At 45.2% G+C, this 19,801-nt stretch overlaps 1 protein-coding gene across 2 annotated transcripts in view; it reads left to right on the top strand.

The window, feature by feature from the left end:
• Window positions 1–19,801, top strand: part of FLNB (filamin B) — a 165,088-nt gene that overhangs the window by 94,574 nt on the left and 50,713 nt on the right. For both annotated transcript variants that reach the window (XM_023200844.2, XM_023200852.2), the window contains exons 9-19: window positions 2,155–2,292; window positions 3,878–4,004; window positions 4,997–5,133; window positions 6,484–6,677; window positions 8,220–8,333; window positions 8,957–9,100; window positions 9,354–9,477; window positions 9,795–9,955; window positions 11,586–11,676; window positions 11,942–12,111; window positions 18,696–18,813. In XM_023200844.2, the coding sequence (XP_023056612.2) occupies window positions 2,155–2,292; window positions 3,878–4,004; window positions 4,997–5,133; window positions 6,484–6,677; window positions 8,220–8,333; window positions 8,957–9,100; window positions 9,354–9,477; window positions 9,795–9,955; window positions 11,586–11,676; window positions 11,942–12,111; window positions 18,696–18,813 (1,518 nt within the window). The remainder of the gene's footprint in view (window positions 1–2,154; window positions 2,293–3,877; window positions 4,005–4,996; window positions 5,134–6,483; window positions 6,678–8,219; window positions 8,334–8,956; window positions 9,101–9,353; window positions 9,478–9,794; window positions 9,956–11,585; window positions 11,677–11,941; window positions 12,112–18,695; window positions 18,814–19,801) is intronic.

Genomic DNA, 19,801 nt, shown 5'->3' with positions numbered 1-19,801 from the left:
TTTCTCCCTCTACAAAGAAAAAACAGGCAAAAAAAATTCTAATATATTCCCAAGCAAAGCTCTTTTTTACATAAGAGAGCATTTTGAATAGATTTCCTAATTCTACTATTGTTTTCCAACCTTTCCTCACTCATGGACTTCCTTTTTCTTTTCTGGCCTGTACATCCTATACTATTTAGCATTTAATTAATAACCTTTTTCTTTTAATTTACTAACATCCCCTCTCCCACCTAAATGATTTTATATATGTAAAATATATATATATATTTGTAAAAATATATATATATATTTGTAAAAATATATATATATTTGTAAAAATATATATATATATATATTTGTAAAAAAAAAAATATATATATATATATTTGCAGGGGGGCAGTGGGAAAGATACAGGGTCTCACTCTGTCTTTTGGGCTGGAGTGCAGTGGTACCATCATGGCTCACTGTAGCTTTGACCTCCCAGGCTCAAATGATCCTCCCACCTCAGCCTCCTGAGTAGCTAAGACTGTAGATGTGCACCACCATGCCTGGTTAATGTTTTACCTTTTTTTCCCCCTCTTCTTTCTTCTTTTTTTTTGAGACAGAGTCTCACTCTCTCACCCAGGCTGGAGTGCAGTGGTGTAATCTTGGCTCACTGCAGCTTCTGCTTCCCTGGTTGAAGTGATTCATGCCTCAGCCACCTGAGTAGCTGGGACTACAGGTGCACACCACCACACCCAGCTTAGTTTTTTTGTACTTTTAGTAGACACAGGGTTTCACCATGTTGGCCAGGCTGGTCTCAAACTCCTGATGTCAAGTGATTCACCTGCCTCGGCTTCCCAAAATGCTGGGTTTACAGGCATGAGCCACCATGCCTGGCCTAATTTTTCTCTTTTTGTGGAGATGGGGTCTCACTATGTTGCCCAGACTGGTCTTAAACCCCTGGACTCAAGCAATCTCCCTGCCTCAGCCTCCCAAAGTGCTGGGTTTACAGGTGTAAATGATTTTATGTTAAAAGAAACTTTTTATCACTTTCACAATGGAAAACCGAAGTCACTTGCCGTAAAGTGCCACCATAAGCTTATGTTCATCCATAAAACATCTAAAATCATCTCTTAACTCCAAGAGTATATGTATGACTCTTTGGGAAGCAGTTCTTTGCCAAATAGCCAGCTAAGGCCATTGCAGGAAGGATGAACCAGAGAAGGAATTACCTTCCGTCTATGGAGTAGAGTCCCATCTTCTGAAGTCTGTGACCTATGAGTTGTCAAATTTGCAGTATTTGAAAGGAATTTGAAAGGAAAAGCCACTTAATAATATGACATTTTCCCCACTAGTCTCCCGTTTCTATTTACTGAAAAGGTTGTCCGTGCTGGGCAGAGGATTTATTCTAGGGCATAAAGGTATCTTTTATCAACCTCTAGATACCATGGAACAGTAGTTCTGTGGACATTTCAATAAGGGATATTAGAAGCTATCTTTGTCCTTAACTTTTAGACTTACAACTTTAGGTTTTCAAGCTAGACCCGGAAATGAAATCAGCAGTGGTTTTTACTGCTAATTATTGCCTTTATAGCCACCCACATTCAGAAGGCCTTGTAACAGACAGCACTAAAAGATTGGTCTGCCTCAGCCAAGGTGGGGCTGAACTGGTCTTTTTCCAAGCTGTGTTGGTTGTTTTTGCCTGGTTGTTCAGGTGGAAGACAACAACATTTAAACACTTAAAAATGGCTGCCCCAGGTTTTGGAACCCAGACAGGCATTTTCAAGTACTGCATTTTCCAAGAAGACTTGAAAAAGTCCAGTCTATCCAATTACTGAGCCCTTGAGTATGGCAGTGAGGTTTGAATAATGTCCAGTACTCGGCCTTAACTCCCTTTCACAAATGAAAGGTTAAATGCTGGTACCAGGAGCACAGCATGGATTTGCTGTGCTCTCCTGTTTTCTTTGCCAAAGTCGCTTTTCTCCAGTCCTTCTGTGGTGTGACTGGACAAAGTTATGTTGTGTCTGTATTTGCTAGCCTGGTGTGCTCCCTGAGTGGGACCCCTGGTCTTGGGCAACTACTGCATACTATTTGTGCAAATATTTTCTTGGCGGGTGGCTCCAGATTACCTTGGCTTTCACGACTCGGACTAAAGAATGAAAGATTGAATTGATGTCAAAACTGTGCTTGCAGCCTGCAATCCAAATGCCTGCCGGGCCAGTGGCCGAGGCCTGCAACCCAAAGGCGTCCGTATCCGGGAGACTGCAGATTTCAAGGTTGACACCAAAGCTGCAGGAAGTGGGGAGCTCAGTGTAACCGTGAAGGGTCCTAGTAAGTGTTCCTTTGTTTCTCTATCTCAGGTGTGGTTTTGACTAACTTTGCAATCATGGCATATGGATTTCATCCCACGGCTGGTTTTCCTCAATAATCCCAGAAGGCTATGTCAAGGATTTGAGGCTATCTGGGCTCCTTGGGGAAGACAGCAGTGATTGATTAGTAATGTCTGCCCTGGATGCAGACAGTGGGTGGCTTGACAGCTTTACATTGCATCAAGACTTCTGGGAGTAGAAAAAGCAGTGGTGTAAAGGAGTTGGGGAAATGCTGCTGTTGGAAACAAATGGCTCATTTTTTATTTTAGAAATGTAGGTTCAGAGAGGAAGGCTCTTGCCCAAGGTCATACAGCTTTTGTAAGCATCTGAGCTGGAATTCAAGCACAGTCTCCAAAACCAGTGATTTTCTCACTACAGGTTAAATTTTATAGAGTATGAAATTATGTCGAGTACTTAATTACTATGATCAGTGCTTATAGAAGGAGAATAAAATTCCCTAAGATTAAGTTTTCTTTGTAGATAAATGCCATTTGTGGAGGGACAGGTTAAACCCTGCAACCCATTCTCTCTCCCTCTTTTGGGGAAGGAGACAGCAGATGTGGGGACGGGTGTCTTCACTTTTTTCCTTGGAACAGAGAAGCATTTCAGCACTTCTAGTCTTGGGTGTAGCAGCCTTTAGTGGTTTTACTCCCATGCCTGTGGAATCTTGAGCTTCCTGTATCAGGATTGCTCTTACCCTCTGTGTTCCCAACAGGCTGGGGCAGGAGCATTCTGAGCTCCGGAAAGTTAATATTTGACTTCACAGCACCCAGCTTTGGGGCAGGCTGTGCCCTGAGGGTAGCCAAGGTTCTAGACTGCCCAGACCTGGAGTCAAGCTGCTTGGGGGCTGTCTTCCCTCCCAGATTATTGCAACAGGAGCCAAGGAGGGGAGTGTGTGTGTCTGTGTCTCTGTGTGTGTGTGTGTGTTTTCTCCTGACCTTGGATACTTGCTTGACTCAACAACTTTCTCGGCCAAACCTCAGGGCTCAACACAAAACAGGTTCCTGCCTGATGGCTGGGTTTAGAGTTTGCAGCGTCGCATCTAAAACCTGTCCTCTTGCAGATAGCGTCCAAGGACTTTCTTGCTTTTGTTGTCCAGCTTTCGATGGAAAAGGATATGCTGGAACACTTAACTTAGAACTCATACCAAATACTTCTAAAGGTTTGCTTCTTCCCCAGTGTTTGTGGGGGACTGGGAAGGGTAGCTATGATTATTGGGAAATACTGAAATGTGACTGGATTTATCTTTACACAGGTCCAGGGAGTTCAGGACCTCAGGGCCCCTCGTAGCCAAGTGAGATTTCTAAAGCCAGTTAGCTGGGAAGTCCTCTATTTCCTCATACCTTGAAGCAGAGATGGCTGTGTTTTTAACTTTGAAGTAATCTCCCAGGCTTGGTGGGGAGAGGTCCCATACTCTGGGGCAGTCCACTTGGTTTTTATGTATGGTTTATGTTTTGTCAGTGTGGCTGCCTCTCTCTTCTTGTCCTTTTGATTCTCATTTTGGGCCTAGGATTGTGTTGGAAAGATTGTCTCCTTCCTTCCCACAGAGGGTCTGGAGGAGCTGGTGAAGCAGAAAGGCTTTCTGGATGGGGTCTACGCATTTGAGTATTACCCCAGCACCCCGGGGAGATACAGCATTGCCATCACATGGGGGGGACACCACATTCCGAAGAGGTGAGGCTCCTGCTGCAGAGGGGTCCTCTCTGGAGGGTGCTCGGCCCAGGGCAGACTCACGGGTGGTTGCTTCCCGGGTTGCAGGAGGGAAAGAGATCTGCTTTGTTGAAAACCTTTTTTTTTTTTTTTTCAGAGCAGTGCAGACATTTGGCCTGTTCTCAAAAGCAGCAGAAAGTTGCTGTGGTTTTAGCTGACTTGCTTTAAATCAAATGCTGGCGGTTAGGGGCTGGTGGGAGGCAGGGGAGGCAGAAGGAGCAGTTAGAGCAAATGGGCTGTGTGTCTAGATGCCCGCATATACACTGAGATTCTCTTTTTCAATGAACTCCTTTGTTCATGAATGCCACGGGGCAAAATCTGCTGTGGTTTACATTAAGACCGTCTACGTGAGTGCTTTCAGGGGCCAAGGGACGCAGTCTACAGCTTTGCCTTATGGGCAATGCACTTGCCCCTCTGCGTTCTGTGTTTTCCAGCTCCCCTGGGGGTGCAACTTTAAACTCCAAATAAATTCAGTTAGCCTTGAGAAATATTTGGGCATTATTGGGTTCTGAATACCTACCACACTTTTTTTTTAAGCCTCCCATGCCAAGGTTACAGCACGTTCATTCATGTATGAGATAAAGCCCATTCAGCCGAATTTTCTGGTTATAGCATAAGCAGGATATAGTGTGTGTGGACTCTCTCACTTTCCAGAGTCATAGTCTGGGGAGGCCTGCACACAAAGGTAAAGGACCAGGAGGCTGGTGCAAAGCAGCGTGGCTTGAGTGTCAACCTAGTGGCCATCTGAGCTCCCAGAAGCAGTCACATTACATTATATTGTTGACATAACAATAGCTATGGGTGAGGGGCCTGTGGGAGGAAAGGGTTGGCTGGAGTTTGGGATGCCAGGTGAAAGGATCAGGCAAGTGGGAAGAATGTGCAAAGGAACTGCAGCTTATGGCTATATTGAGGCCTTACTTTACTCTTCTTTGATGCTTCTATTCCTTTCCCTGTAGTCCTTTTGAAGTTCAAGTTGGCCCCGAAGCGGGTATGCAGAAAGTCCGTGCTTGGGGCCCTGGGCTCCATGGTGGGATTGTCGGGCGGTCAGCAGACTTCGTGGTGGAATCCATTGGCTCTGAAGTGGGGTCTCTGGGTAAGTGGACGCAGCTGACCGGCATCTTCTGGAGGACTGAGGATTACAGGGCTTCTGGGCTATGTCAGGTTGGATGTTGGGGCCTTGCCTAGCCTCAATACCTTTAGCTTCCTGGCCTCCTAGCCACCCTAAGCTATCTCTGCGTGATGCTGTAGAGTTGCCATTTCCATTTGCAGTTGCCTCTGATACCAGCATTCATTCATCCAGGAGAGTTGGGGGCAGAAGCCTTACGTGGGTATTGTGCCTAAAACAATGCTTGGAACGTAGTAAACACTTAGCAAATAGTGTTGACTGACCTATAGTTTAGATGAATGAATGAATGAATTTTGCTGAAATTTGGATTTGGAAGATAAATATTTTCTTTGGAGCACAGCTGAAGTATATTTTAAATACATGTCTAATGTATATATGATCATTTTATATCAGGAGTCAGCCAGCTGCTTCTATAAAGGGCCAGATGGCAAATATTTTCCACCTGTGGGCCCTATGGTCTCTGTCACAGTTATTTGACTCTGCCATTGTAGGCCTGAAAGCAGCTATAGGAATACGTAAACAAATGGGTGTGGCCATGTTCCAGTAAAACTTTATTTGCAAAAGTAAGCAATGGGCCAGATGTGGCCTTCAGACTGTAGTTTAGCAACCCCTGTTTTAGGTAATAGCAATAAGCAAAAGAGAAAAACAAGAAATCACATTTATTTTTCCCTTCTAGAGAGATGATATTAATTGTCTTGTATATTCATAGGCTAGAGATAATATTAAGCCTTTTAGTGTATCCTTCTAGACTTTTTTCTCTGTACATATGCATGCAAATATTGATTTGGTACAGAAAATATCTTGGACAAGTCTTTATATCTTTATGTGTAAATATAGGGTATGCCTTCATTTTCCATGGCTTCCATGGAATTCCACTGTATGGCTGTATCCATTGTCAGGCTTTCTAGTTATTTCCAAGGTTTTGCTATGAAAACAGTGCTGACTGTGTATCCTTGGTAATTGCCTTCAGATAAAAACCCGGAAGTGGATTTGGTGGTGCTAAGAGTGGGTGTTGGTTCAAGGCTTTTGCCACATGTTGCCACATCTCCAACAGAAAGGTTTGCTGGTTGGACTTCCCCTGTTGGATGATGATAAAATACATATAATGTATTTAATACTGTATATATATATATTCCACCCCTTCTATCTCTACTGAAGACTCAATGAGCTTGGTTTTCGGAGAAAGGGACACAAACAGATTTCAATCTTCTCGTCAACACTTGGCTTTTAGGGAGGCAGCGGGAATGAGTTGTCATAACATAGAATAGGTGCTTTCCACCATATAACCAGGGAGACCCTTCTACCTCCACCCCCTAGGGTTTGCCATTGAAGGCCCCTCTCAGGCAAAGATTGAGTATGACGACCAGAATGATGGATCGTGTGACGTCAAATACTGGCCCAAGGAGCCTGGCGAATATGCTGTTCACATCATGTGTGACGACGAAGACATCAAGGATAGCCCGTACATGGCCTTCATCCACCCAGCCACGGGAGACTATAACCCTGATCTGGTGAATCAGCTGCTGTGCTTCTATCTTCTTGTCCCTGGCCCCTGGTTCCTCACCCCCATGCCCGAAGTTGCCTTAAGCAGCATGTTGAGAGACGGCAGAGAGGAATCATTTGGATTTTAGGAAGGAAACAGGCCTGCATTTGTTTGTTTTGAGACAGAGTCTTGCTCTGTCACCCAGCCTGGGATACAGTGGCATGATCTCAGCTCACTGGAACCTCTGCCTTCTGGGTTCAAGCGATTCTCGTGCCTTAGACTCCCAAGTAGCTGGAACTACAGGCATGCGTCACCACAGCCAGCTAATCTTTGTATTTTTTAGTAGAGATGGGGTTTCACCATGTTGGCCAGGCTGGTCTGGAACTCCTGACCTCAAGTGATCCACCCGCCTCGGCCTCCCAAAGTGCTGGGATTACAGGCGTGAGCCACCACACCCAGTCCAGGCCCACATTTGAATCCTGGTAGTATCACTTAGCACTTCTATAGTGTTGGGCAGTAACTTACCTGTCTGACTCTTGGTGTCTTCCTCTATAAGACAGGAATGATAGTAGTCTCTGCTTCTATGATGATTCAAGAAGTGGCATGCATAAAGACAGCCTTTAGCTCATGCCTGGCCCATGCAGGGAGCTCCATAAGCTGTTATTTTCTTGCAACTCCAGGGATCATATGTCAGTCTTACAGCCATTTTCTGTAGTTATTATTTCAAGATGCTTCACAGATAAAGGAGGTTTTTTCCCCTAGTTCCCTGCCTCTTAAGTTGGAGCAGTGTTTCCAAGAGTTTCCTCTCAAACCATTAGCAGGCTGATAAGCATTAAGTCTAAGCCAGCCTGGCTGACAGGGAGTTGGCCCCACATGCCAGGTGTGCTACTGTTGGCCCATACGGGCAGCTGTCCATAGGCTGATGTCAGTCTGGGCTGGTAGCTACCCTTTTTGGCCAAATGCTATTCCTTTGCCCTCTAGGGCAAATGTTGTCCATGGTAAAGATTCTGAGTCCCCTCAAAGTGGTAACATTGAAACTGGGCATGACTGGAGGTCTCTGCCCCAGTTGTTAGAAGTGCTCTAGGTCAACTTAGAATAAGGCAGGGAGCATAGGTTAGTTTGGGCATGGTTTTAGAACGGGTTTCCAATCTTTTGCCTTCCCTGGGCCACATTGGAAGAAGAAGAATTGTGTTGGGCCACACATAAAATACACTAACGATAGCTGATGAAGAAAAACAAAAACAAAATTGCAAAAAATTTTGTAATGTTTTAAGAAAGTTTACAAATTTGTGTTGGGCTACATTCAAAGCCATCCTGGGCCTCATGGGGTCTTCAGGCCGTGGGTTGGATTTGTTTAGAGAGTTTTTCTCCCTTATGAGGGAGAGACATTTATTTTTAAGTTACAACCTACTTTAGCACTTTACTTCCTATAACCCTCCTCTTATGTGGATACTATAAAACCAGACACAGGTCATTTTGTTCTTCCCCCATCCCCTGGTTACCTGTCTTTGTATAAGGGTTTAGTTGGGGCATTACACAGAAAGAGACTTATTATCTGCCTTTGCTTCAGGTTCGAGCATACGGGCCAGGTTTGGAGAAATCTGGGTGCATTGTCAGCAACCTGGCCGAGTTCACTGTGGATCCTAAGGATGCTGGAAAAGCTCCCTTAAAGATATTTGCTCAGGTAAATTTCAGGGGGCCACCTGTGCAGGTAATTGTCAGGTAACAAGATCTGTCCATGTAATGGCAAGTTGCTGAGTCCATCTGATCTTCAGTTTCCTTGTCTGCACCTTCGAAATGATAAGAAGATTATCTTACGGGGTTATGTGAGGGTTCGGTAAGACTACCATGTAGAGTACTGGGCTTTTAAAAAAATCATCTTTCTGATTTGTATTCTGTGGAAATGAGGCTTGTTTGTTTCAGGTTATTCTGTAATGTCTTTTGGTGTGGCTGAAGCTGCTGAGGCCACCACGGTGGGAGATTTGTAAACAAGGATTTAAAAAGTATGTTTATTTAATCTAATTGAATTTGACCAAAGGACTTAAATGCAGGAATTGAAATTACAAAGCATTGAGTGGCCATAGCTTTGTTTTTGGGCCACTTGCTTTTAATAACTGAAAATAAATGCATGTCATATTTTGTCACAGGTTGTCATTGTGTTGTGAAAACATGGCACATTGTAGGTGGTCCATGAAGTTTTGTTGTATAAGCAAATGGTGACTTGGCTGTCTTTGGAGGCCACAGTAGCCCTGTTTGATAGAGACAATGTGAGGGCCACCTCTGGTCCTAGCTCTGGCTTTTTTGCAGGATGGGGAAGGCCAACCTATTGACATCCAGATGAAGAGCCGGATGGACGGCACATATGCTTGCTCATACACTCCGGTGAAGGCCATCAAGCATACCATTGCTGTGGTCTGGGGAGGCGTGAACATCCCGCACAGCCCCTTCAGGGTAAGTTGTGAGGCAGAATCCTGGCTGTTGTATAGAAACGCTTGGTCATACACCAGGTCTGGGATCCATGCCTGACGGCCAAGGCAGACATACGAAAGGAACCCGTCCCTGGTGGGAACTGAATGATGGAGGGGCCTGAAGGGCAGAGTGTTCCAGCCCACCCAGAGGAACTATTTCTAACAATGTTTTTTATTAGTATTTTACTGGGTCCAAGTGGAGGAGAACTTGATGACCTTCTCCATGTCTTCTCTAGGTCAACATCGGGCAAGGTAGCCATCCTCAGAAGGTCAAAGTGTTTGGACCAGGTGTGGAGAGAAGTGGTCTGAAGGCAAATGAACCTACACACTTCACAGTGGACTGTACTGAGGCTGGGGAAGGTGAGAAAGGGCCTCGTTCAACCCAGTGATCATTGCTCCTTGGGGAAGGGAGTTCTTTTCATAACGTTTTGAGGGCAATTCCCTTGGAACTAGGAAGTAGTCCATCTGAATAGGTAATCATCTACTGAGCCTCTGAGTCATTCCTTGGTGGTATCTTTGCTAATCCATCATCTCTTTCCCCCAAATCCTGACTTTTTCTCAGGTTTCTTACTAGAAACTTCCCAATTGCTTTTTGGGGGCGTTAACCTGAGCTGGAAGAGATTGCACAGGACATGCTGTTTCTTGTAAGCTGGTGCTAATAAGCTGGTCTGTTCCAGGTGATGTCAGCGTTGGCATTAAGTGTGATGCCCGGGTGTTAAGTGAAGATGAGGAAGACGTGGATTTTGACATTATTCACAATGCCAATGATACGTTTACAGTCAAATATGTGCCTCCTGCTGCTGGGCGATACACTATCAAAGTTCTCTTTGCATCTCAGGTATGTGTTGGAGCCTGGAGTGGAGTAGGTTTGGATTCTCTTTGGCTACTCGTGTGCATGTCTCATCTACTTTTGGTGTTTTATTTTATTAGTATTATTATTTTTGAGATGAAGTCTCACTCTTTCACCCAAGCTAGAGTGCAGTGGTGTGATCTTGGCTCACTGCAACCTCTGCCTCCCAGGTTCAAGTGATCCTCCCACCTCAGCTTCCCAAGTAGTTGGGGACTACAGGCTCACACCACCCAGCAAATTTTTTTTTTTTTTTTGAGGTGGAATTTTGCTCTTATTGCCCAAGCTGGAGTGCAGTGGCGTGGTCTTGGCTCATTGCAACCTCTGCCTCCCGGGTTCAAGTGTTTCTCCTGCTTCAGCCTCCCAAGTAGCTGGGATTACAGGCCACCACGCCTGGCTAATTTTTTGTATTTTTAGTAGAAATGGGGTTTCACCATGTTGGGCCAGGCTGGTCTCGAACTCCTGACCTCAGATGATACACCTGCCTTGGCCTCCAAAGTGCTGGGATTACAGGTATGAGCCACCGTGCCTGGCCACTCAGCTAATTGTTTTGCAGTTTTAGTAGAGACGGTTGCCCAGACTGGTCTCAAACTCCTAACCTCAGGCCTGCCTTGGCCTCCCAAAGTGTTGGGATTACAGGCATGAGCCACTGCATTTGGCCTCCTTTTTGGTGTTTTAGTGACAGGGAAGTTGTCTTGAGAACGCTGCTCAATTGTTTTCTCTCTGGTTCCTTACAACCAAGAAGGAAAAAAACTTTTCCAGAACTAAATTATTACCACTTTCTAACAAAAGTGAGGCAGTGTGTTCAGTGGTTAAAAGCAGGGGTCTGGAGAGAGACTAGTTTGTTATAAACTTTCATCAATATTTCGGTTGAAATGCAATTAGCTTCCAGATATGTTCTACTATGATGCCTTTAAAGCAAATGACAGTGGTCTCTGCCCTTAAACTTTTATAGAGAGAGGTGATTTGAAGTTTCAGGTATGCAATGGTGAAGATAGGGTGAGCAGGATCCTGAGAGAATTTTGAAATCCTAGGGATTAAAATTAACCTTACATGTGAATGGGAACCTTAGTAGAATGTTCTGTGCCTAAAGGTAGTGGTCTAGTGGTCTTGACATCATCCATTTAACTTCTTCTGCCTTTATTCCAATAGTCTACAACATTCTTTTTGAAGAATTATAATCGTTCTGTCTCTGATCACTTCTTGCATTTCCCCAGACATTGGCTCTCAGCTGTCCCTGGATAACATTTCCTTCCTTCAGCCCCATATATTATTATCCTTTTTGGTTTTATTCTTGTTGGCATTTTTCATCCTAAGTACTTAACATTTGGTATTACAGGCTCAAAGTCCTCAGGTTGATTTGTGACATCAGGGATCCAGGCATTAGAGAGTGACCTATTAGAGACCTATTAGAGACCTATTATAGAGTGACCTATATAGCCCTTACCCAATGCTGGGCCCTTTTGGCTTATCTTACCCTTCTGTTTACCTGTGGTAACAGAAGTCTGCTCACCCCTTGCTAAGTCAGAGTGATGCTAAGGTTCACCCTTTGTTCAAGGCACCCTGAGCTCTGGCTGTTGGCTTCAGGGGCTTTCCTACTAAGACCATGTCTCTGCTACAGGAAATCCCCGCCAGCCCTTTCAGAGTCAAAGTTGACCCTTCCCACGATGCCAGCAAAGTGAAGGCAGAAGGCCCAGGGCTCAGCAAAGCAGGTAAGATGGCACATCAAGGTTGTCCTGGGCCCCTCTGCCGGCCGGTGGCACTGGGCGTGTTTCGTCCATGGCCTTGAGGAACCTAATCTCCATCAACACCAACACCAAGCTGGCAGGTGTTCTGTGCAGCTCTGATGCAGCAGTGGCCGGCCAGGGCCTGTAGCCGGCTGTCGTAATAGACCTGGTGCTGTTGAACCTGTCTGACGGGTTCTCAAAGTGAAACTACTCCAGCTGGTCTGTCTCCTCACACAGTGTATCTTTCCAGGTGTGGAAAATGGGAAACCGACCCACTTCACTGTCTATACCAAGGGGGCCGGGAAAGCCCCGCTCAACGTGCAGTTCAACAGCCCTCTTCCTGGCGATGCAGTGAAGGATTTGGATGTCATCGATAACTACGACTACTCCCACACCGTTAAATATACACCCACGCAACAGGTAGGGTCCTTGTCCCCTCTGCTCCCCTGGCCCCCAGCCAGGCCCCTTTCTATGCAATCTGTGCTGGGTCACTGTGGACACCAAAGGGTGTGAGAGGTGCTCTGCCAAAGTGCTTCCTGATGGGAAGCGGTTCGTGGCATTTTGAACCCCTCTGGGAGCACCTATAGGAAGCCCGATGGGTTCTGTCAGGTGGACTGCAGAATTCCCCAAGAGCAAGCAGGAAGCTGGTCCCATATCTCCACCTTCGGTTTGGGTTTTATCAGAGAAATGCTCAGTTATTGATATTCAGGCCCTAATATCTATCTTTCTGTTACACACACAGGTGCACACATGTGCACACACACACACGTGCACTCCCTCGCAGCCTCACCAGCTGCCTTTTAGTCTTTTCATTAATTACCCACAGAGAAAGAGCTGCTACACCTTTATGTTTCCTTCCTGGCCGTTTTAGCTTAGTTTACCCCTTTTACGAGGTGTTGGAATGAGGTCTTTTCTCAAAGAGCCAGTTCAGCCTGTTGTCCCTAAGGCCCAACACACTATTTAGGGCAGCAAATTATTATCCCTTTACAAAATGCAGGATTTCACATGTGATCTTACCGTCTAGGCTGGCTTCCTCTGATTATTTCAGGCCATAGGGGCCTTAAAGCTACCTCTCTGTACAAGTTAATGTTTATTTGTTTAAAAACATTAAAAAAAATTTTTATTGTGGTAAAATACATATAACATAAATTTACCATCTTAACCATTTTTAAGTGTATAGTTCATTAGTGTTAAGTGCATTCATTATGTCGTGCACCCATCACCACCATCCATCTCCATAACTCTTCACGTCTTGTAAAACTGAAAGCCTGTATCCATTATATTTGTTTAAAATTTTGTTTTGCTTCATGTTCACACCTCTGGGGTCTGGAGACCAGACATCCTGGCAGAAAAGTCTGGATTTTAATACTTAAGCCTCATGTTCTAAGTGGTTGTTCCAAACCTCTGAGATTCCTTTATTCTTAAGGGAAACTGTCCTGCTGTGTTTGAAATGCCATTTGTAGGAGGAGAAGGGCAACGCTTTCGGCAGAAACACTGCTTAGAAGCCTTGCTTCCACCTGGGTCCTCTCAGCGAGGAGTGGGCAAGAGTCAAGTGGGGAAGAAAGAGGATTATAGTGAGGAGGGGGGCATGGTGTAGCTGTCCCCTGAGTTTGGGGGCTGCACACCCTTGGAGATGGAATCCTTACTGTCAGAACATCCCTGCAGTGGGAGGGATTCCCTGGGCAAAGGGATTCTATGTGTCGTGTTATAAATGTGGCCCCTTTCATCCAGGCTTGCTGCTGTTTGTGCTTTCTTCTCCAAATTTTTATTTTTATATTTATTTATTTATTTATTTATTTATTTATTTTATTTTATTTTATTTTATTTTATTTTTTTAGACAAAGTCTCACTCTGTCGCCCAGACTGGAGTGCAGTGACATGATCTCAGCTCACTGCAACCTCTGCCTCCCGGGTTCAAGTCATTCTCCTGCCTCAGCCTCCCGAGTAGCTGGGATTACAGGCACATACCACCACACCTGGCTAATTTTTGTATTTTTGGTAGAGACGGGTTTTTGCCATGTTGGCCAGGCTGGTCTCGAACTCCTGGCCTGAGGCAATCCTTTCACCTCAGCCTCCAAACCTGCGGGCATTACAGGCATGAGCCACTGCGCCTGACCTCAGTATTTGTCTTTTTGTGACTGATTTGTTTTTCTTTGCGTAATGTCCTCCATTGTCATCCATGTTGTAGCATGTATCAGAACTTCATTCCTTTTTGAGGCTGCATTCCATTGTATGTGTATACATTTTGCTTCTCTCTTCATCAGTTTGTTTGTTTGTTTGTTTTTTCTTGAGATGGAGTATTGCTCTGTTCCCCAAGCTGGAGTGGCACTATCTTGGCTCACTGTCTTGGCTCTCTATCTTGGCTCACTGTCTTGGCTCTCTGTCTCCTTGGTTCAGGTGATTGTCCTGCCTCAGCCTACCGAGTAGCTGGGACTACAGGCACGTGCCACCATGCCCACCTAATTTTTGTATTTTTAGTATGGATGTTTCACCATGTTGGCCAAGGTTTCACCATGGGGTTTCACCATGTTGGCCAGGCTGGTCTCGAATTCCTGATCTCAGGTGATCCGCCCGCCTCAGCCTCTGAAAGTGCTGGGATTATAGGCATGAGCCACCACGCCCGGCCCTCTTCATTTGTTGAAGAACATTTGGGTTGCTTCCGTCTTTTTTGTCTGTTGTGAATAATGCTGGGTGTACATGTATCTCTTTGAGTCTCTGCATTTAATTCTTTTGAGTATATACCCAGACATGGAATGTTGGATCATATGGAAATCTCTTTTTGCTTTTTTGAGAAACCACTATACTGTATTCCACAGTGGCTGCACTGCTACAATCCTGCCAACAGCAGGCAAGGATTTCTCCACATCCTTGTTAACATTTGTTTTTTTCCTGTTTTTTTTTTTTTTTTTTGTTGTTGTTGTTGTTGTTGATAGTGACTATCCTATTGAGAGTAAGATGGTGTCTTATTGTGGTTTTGATTTGCATTTTCCTAATGATTAGTGATGTTGATAATCTTTTCACGTGCTTGTTGGTCATTTGCATATTTTCTTTGGAGAATTATCTACTTGCCCATTTTTATATCAACCTTCTTAATTTTATGTTGAGTTTTAGGAATTCTCTATGTATTCTGGATGTTAGTTCCTTATCAGATAAATGATTTGCAAATATATTCTCTCACTCCTTGGGTTGCCTTTTCACTCTGTTAATAGTTCTCGTGTGCAGGTTATAAATGTGGCTTCTTATCTCAAGACTTGCTTCTTCCTGTGCTTTAAAATAAAAAATCCAAAACAAAACATTCATTATTAGTAATGATAAAACTAATACTTTTGTAGATAGAGCATCCTTTTCTCATCCGGCCACTCAACAGTAAGTAGGTAATTATTTTCCTGCTGATGGTTCTGAGGGTTGGTGGGAGCCTTACTCTTGGGCACACCAGCCTGAATCTTCTTTGTTGCCAAATTCTCCACATTCTTTAGGGGAATGCACCAGAAAGCCATAGCTGTCTGTGTACAATGACTAGGATCACAAGGTCATAGTGTCTTCTAAAAACATTTTGTGACTTTTGCTTTATTCTACGTCTATATGCCTTTTAGTGTTTTGGCTGAGCCATTAGAAAGTAAGTTGCAGATGTCAGGACAGGGTCAGGGTTTGACCTGCATCCTTGGAAAGGACTACAGAACCCAGTACCCTAGACGTCCTCTGCTGCTGGTTGAGGCAGAAGTGGTTAGGAGCCTAGGTCCGGTTTTGTCCCCTTTGAAGTGATGCTGGAGGGGAGGCTTCTTACTTCAGAGTCACCCCAAGGTCACATTCATCCAGTTCTCTGATAGCAGCAGGTTTGAGAACTGCTGCCATGCTGAGTACTCACTTAGGGCTGTGCGTCCGGATGGTCCCAGGATACATTCAGGGAGCCTGGTGGGCCTTGGTGGCGGTTGTTGCCTTTAGTGTGAATGACTTGCAGGGTGGCACTGGAGTCCTTCTTGTTGTTTGTTGTTTAGAACTGGGTTTATTGTTTCATTATTTGGGCAACTTGCAATTCTGCCTATTTTTCTATGGCAAAGAAAACATTAAATCTCTCCTTGGATTGAGTTTCCTTCCCACTCCCACCCCCACCCCCAGCACAGAGCCTGGCCCTATAAGTGCTCTGTATGGATTAATGGCTGTGAGTGAGTGAATAAATGACGTGATGCCTGGATTCACAAGCAGAGATGGCCTAAGAACGTTGTAATCTGGTAGAGGAGGATGCCCACACCTCCTCATTCTCCTTTGAACTCTGTTTTCTCAAGGGCAGCTATAAGCTCAAGACTGGGCTAAGGAAGTATGCCCTTGGATGGGGTTAAGAGACCTGGGGCAGCCCAGAAAGCCACCCCCTGACACGGGGGAGGGAGCCTACTTTGAGGGCTGACACCCACAGGTACACCTTCTCATGGTGGCTTTAGGGTATAACAGGCTGGAAATCCCCAGAACGGTGGCTGCTTCGCATGGATGTGTCCTGGCCTGGGGTGGGCGCTTCCCCCTCAGAACACAGGCTGTGCCACGTGGGGAGCTGAGGTCCTGCCTGAGTAACCCAGGTGCCTGGTTGCTGGTTTTGCTCCCTGACACCTGCAGCCCTGCCACTCCACCTAGCAAAGTCCCTGAGTGACAGCTTGCAAGTGCTTGCCTGCCTGGGGTGGATGAGCGACGTGGATGGCTGTAGGATCCTGTGAGTCCCTTGAGGATGCAAGAGTAGAGCTATTTTGCCTTAGAGGAATGGACTTGTTGGGTTGGGGCTTGAGGACCCTCCCACAGGTCAAAGACTCAATTTTATAGGAGGGAAGTTATTTCCCTGAGGACTTTGGTCTTCTCTTGGTTGTGGGTGGCCTCAAGCAGCTTAAATTTCTCTCCCCAGGTTCCCCCAAGCAGAGCAGTTTGAGAAGCTAGTGGCGATGTCTCCATTACATGCTGTGCTGGGAGCCACTAGGTTTGGGGACAACTCCATGTACTACTCTGGCACCTTTAGGAATCCCTGTAAGCTCACAGACCCTCACAGGGTAGCAGTCTCTACCTTGAAGTGTTCTTACCATGGTGGTCCTGGCTGCTCCCAGAGGGCCCTAAAAGAGATGGTGCTGAGGGTGGCTCTCTCAGTCCCATCGTCTTCTGAACTGTCTGATCGGTGTCTTGTGTATGTATATTTTGAAGAATAAGATTCAGGTTTCAGAAGCACGTAGAGGAGAGTGAAACTGTCTTGCAGCCTGCAAAGTTGTGGCAAAACGCACTGGCCATCACTACTCATACATCGCTCACTTCATGGCCCTGTTGGGGAATAAACACAGTCCATTCCTTAGTTGGGGCCTCAGGGGATGCCTTAAAATGCTATAGGCATTGTAGGTGTAAATCTCCAAGATTTTTTCCCTCCCTCTTCTTAGGTTATTTAAGGTAGAGTTCATTTTCTATCTGAGTTTTTGTTTTGTTTTTGACTGCTGATGAGAGCATACTTTCTTTTATGGGATGGGTGGGCTTAACTGGAAGAGGCTTTTTCACTGTCTTTTTTAGCACTTCAGAGAAGTGGCCAGAAAACTTTATGCAGGTGAGGGAGAAGGTATCCCCAAGACCTCTGGTTAGCCTGAGGTCTGCCTAGTGAGCCCCTGAATTGTTAGGGGCTGTGGGGAAACGGAAGCTCGGGAAGAGTTGGCACATTGGGAATGCCACGTTGGCTGAAGTAGCGAGTCAGTCCTGATTTAAACAGTACAAGAAGGAGACCTTTCCTGCCTCTTGGCTGGCTCCCAGCTCTGTTGAATTTGACCTGTGCACATTTTACCAGGAAATGTTGTACGCATGAGGCAGGGGGCCAGTTGGTTTTGTGTGCAATACTTAAATATCCTGGAAAATTAATCCTCCCTTCATTGATGCGACCAGTTTTTGTTTTGTTGTTGTTGTTTTTTTTTTCTTGGCCTTTACCCCCTTCCTTGTTACAAAAGGAATGTGACAAAATATACATAGGCCAAATGCTATACACCCTTTTAACACTCGATCAGCAACAGCTTTCAGCAGTGTCTGCATTCCAGCAAGGCTGCTGGATTCTTGGGGGGAACTCATGTCTCCCTCCCACTTTCCTGTTACGTTATGCCTGGTTGATTGAGGTGAAGGGGATCTTGATCTACTGAGACAGCCATGAGATTTCTTGGAGCCTCGATTTGGAGGGAGGGAACTTGGCCAGCCATGGAGAGAAGAAGCTGGCTGTGTGCCATCCTGGAACCGGCCAGAGGAGACAAATGGCACACACATGGCCATCCCGTGCCACCCGGCCACCCGTGAGGGAGCCTGCCAATCCTGCAAGCATCGTCTGCCTTCACACTTGCAATTTTATTTTGTTTCACATAATGGAAGTTCAGATACTGTGCGGTGGTCTTAGCACAGGTCTAGGCGAACTCTTGCAAATCCTTGTTGCAGCCTGGGGGCCTCAAATGGATTCCCAGGACAGAAATGGTTCTGTGTGGTTAGTGGCTCCAGGCCCAGCTGCTGTACCTGTGGCTGGCACTGGGTATGATGGTGGGGAGGTGGTGTGGCAGAGCAGCTAGGACACAGGTTTGGGGGCCATGGGTATGAGGCCCAGCTTGCACCCTTACCAAGGTGTGTGACTTGGGGTACGTTATTTACCAGTCTGAGCCGTAGTTTCCTCTCCTGAAAAAATGAGATGACAGTAGGAACTACCCCTTAGGACTGTTTTGATCTTGAATTGAGGAAATGCATAAAAGCACATAGCATGGTGCTTGGTGTGTAGAAAATGTTCATTATCAAATTATAAAAATTGCTCCTGTTATTATTAGCTGCTCTTATTTGATCTGATTTTTCCATTATTCTTGCCTTATGGTCAAAAGCTGAAAGAAATAGATCTAAGACACTTTCTACATTGATTGGAATCAAGTCTCCCCTGTCTGTGGGAAGAATGAGGGATCTTGAGGGGAGTTTAACTATCAAGTTAGCATGTTGGTACCAAACGGTAAACTGGGTTTTCTCTTTTGTTCCAGGGCAACATGCAGGTTCTGGTGACTTACGGGGGCGATCCCATCCCTAAAAGCCCTTTCACTGTGGGTGTTGCTGCACCGCTGGATCTGAGCAAGATAAAACTCAATGGGCTGGAAAACAGTAAGTGCCTGAATGGAGGGCATATGGGTTGTTGATGACCACCCAGCGTGGCTGCTGGTTAGATTTTCTTCAAAAGATGGAATTCACAGAGAAGCAAATTCTACTTTAAGAGACTTTGCAGTTGCACAGACTTTGGTTTGAATTAGGGCCGTGCTGTGAAATAACTGTGACTGTGTCTGCCCCTTAGCCTCACCGAGACTCAGCTTTCTCATTTGTACAGTGGGGATGGTCGGCGGGGAGAGGTTGAGAACACCTGTGGGAATATCGTGAAAATTATATGAGCTAATGGTTCAGAGGCTGGCACGTAGTCAGCCCTCAGTATACTGCTGGCATTGCATTAGGAAGTGTTCATTAAAAAGAGAATTTGGGCCACATCGCTTTCTGATGAATTTCTAACTGTGCCAGCTATCCTTGGAAACTGAATCCACATTAAGGTTGCGAGTCAAGCATAAATGCCAGATCCCTGGCACTCAGAAGTCACTACCACCACGCCTCTGCCCCATCCCAATATTCCTTTAGCTTGTTAGGGATTTTACTAGTATAAGCCCATTTCGCTTATTTTCAATTTTCTAATTATTTTTTAGTAGGAAAATTTCAAACATAGAAAAGAAAAGAGAACAATATAACATGAACACTGATGTACTTATCACTCAGCTTCAGATGTTCAACACACGCTCATAAAATGATGTTTTTGTACAAGTAAAAATAAATCCATTTTTCATCTAGAAAACATTACAGTTAAGGGGTAATTCCACTTTAACCGTCACCTCTCCTGCTCCCTAGGATTAACCACAGTTGTCAATTCCGTTTCTGTTCTTCCAGATCTTCTCTCTGCGTCTATACATATAGATGTGCCTGTGGAAAACATTTGGCTATATTTATTTTGCATTAAAGTTGCCCTGCTGTATAAACCTATGTCTTCAGCCTGCCTCCAACAGTGCATCTCGGGAATCATTCACTCGTACATCTTTTCTGTTGGTATTTACCG

The sequence above is a fragment of the Piliocolobus tephrosceles genome, chromosome 2, assembly GCF_002776525.5.
Source record: "Piliocolobus tephrosceles isolate RC106 chromosome 2, ASM277652v3, whole genome shotgun sequence".
Classification (NCBI taxonomy): Eukaryota; Metazoa; Chordata; class Mammalia; order Primates; family Cercopithecidae; genus Piliocolobus; species Piliocolobus tephrosceles.
Note: the sequence above shows the minus strand (reverse complement) of the source record. Positions and strands in the feature narration are given on the sequence as shown.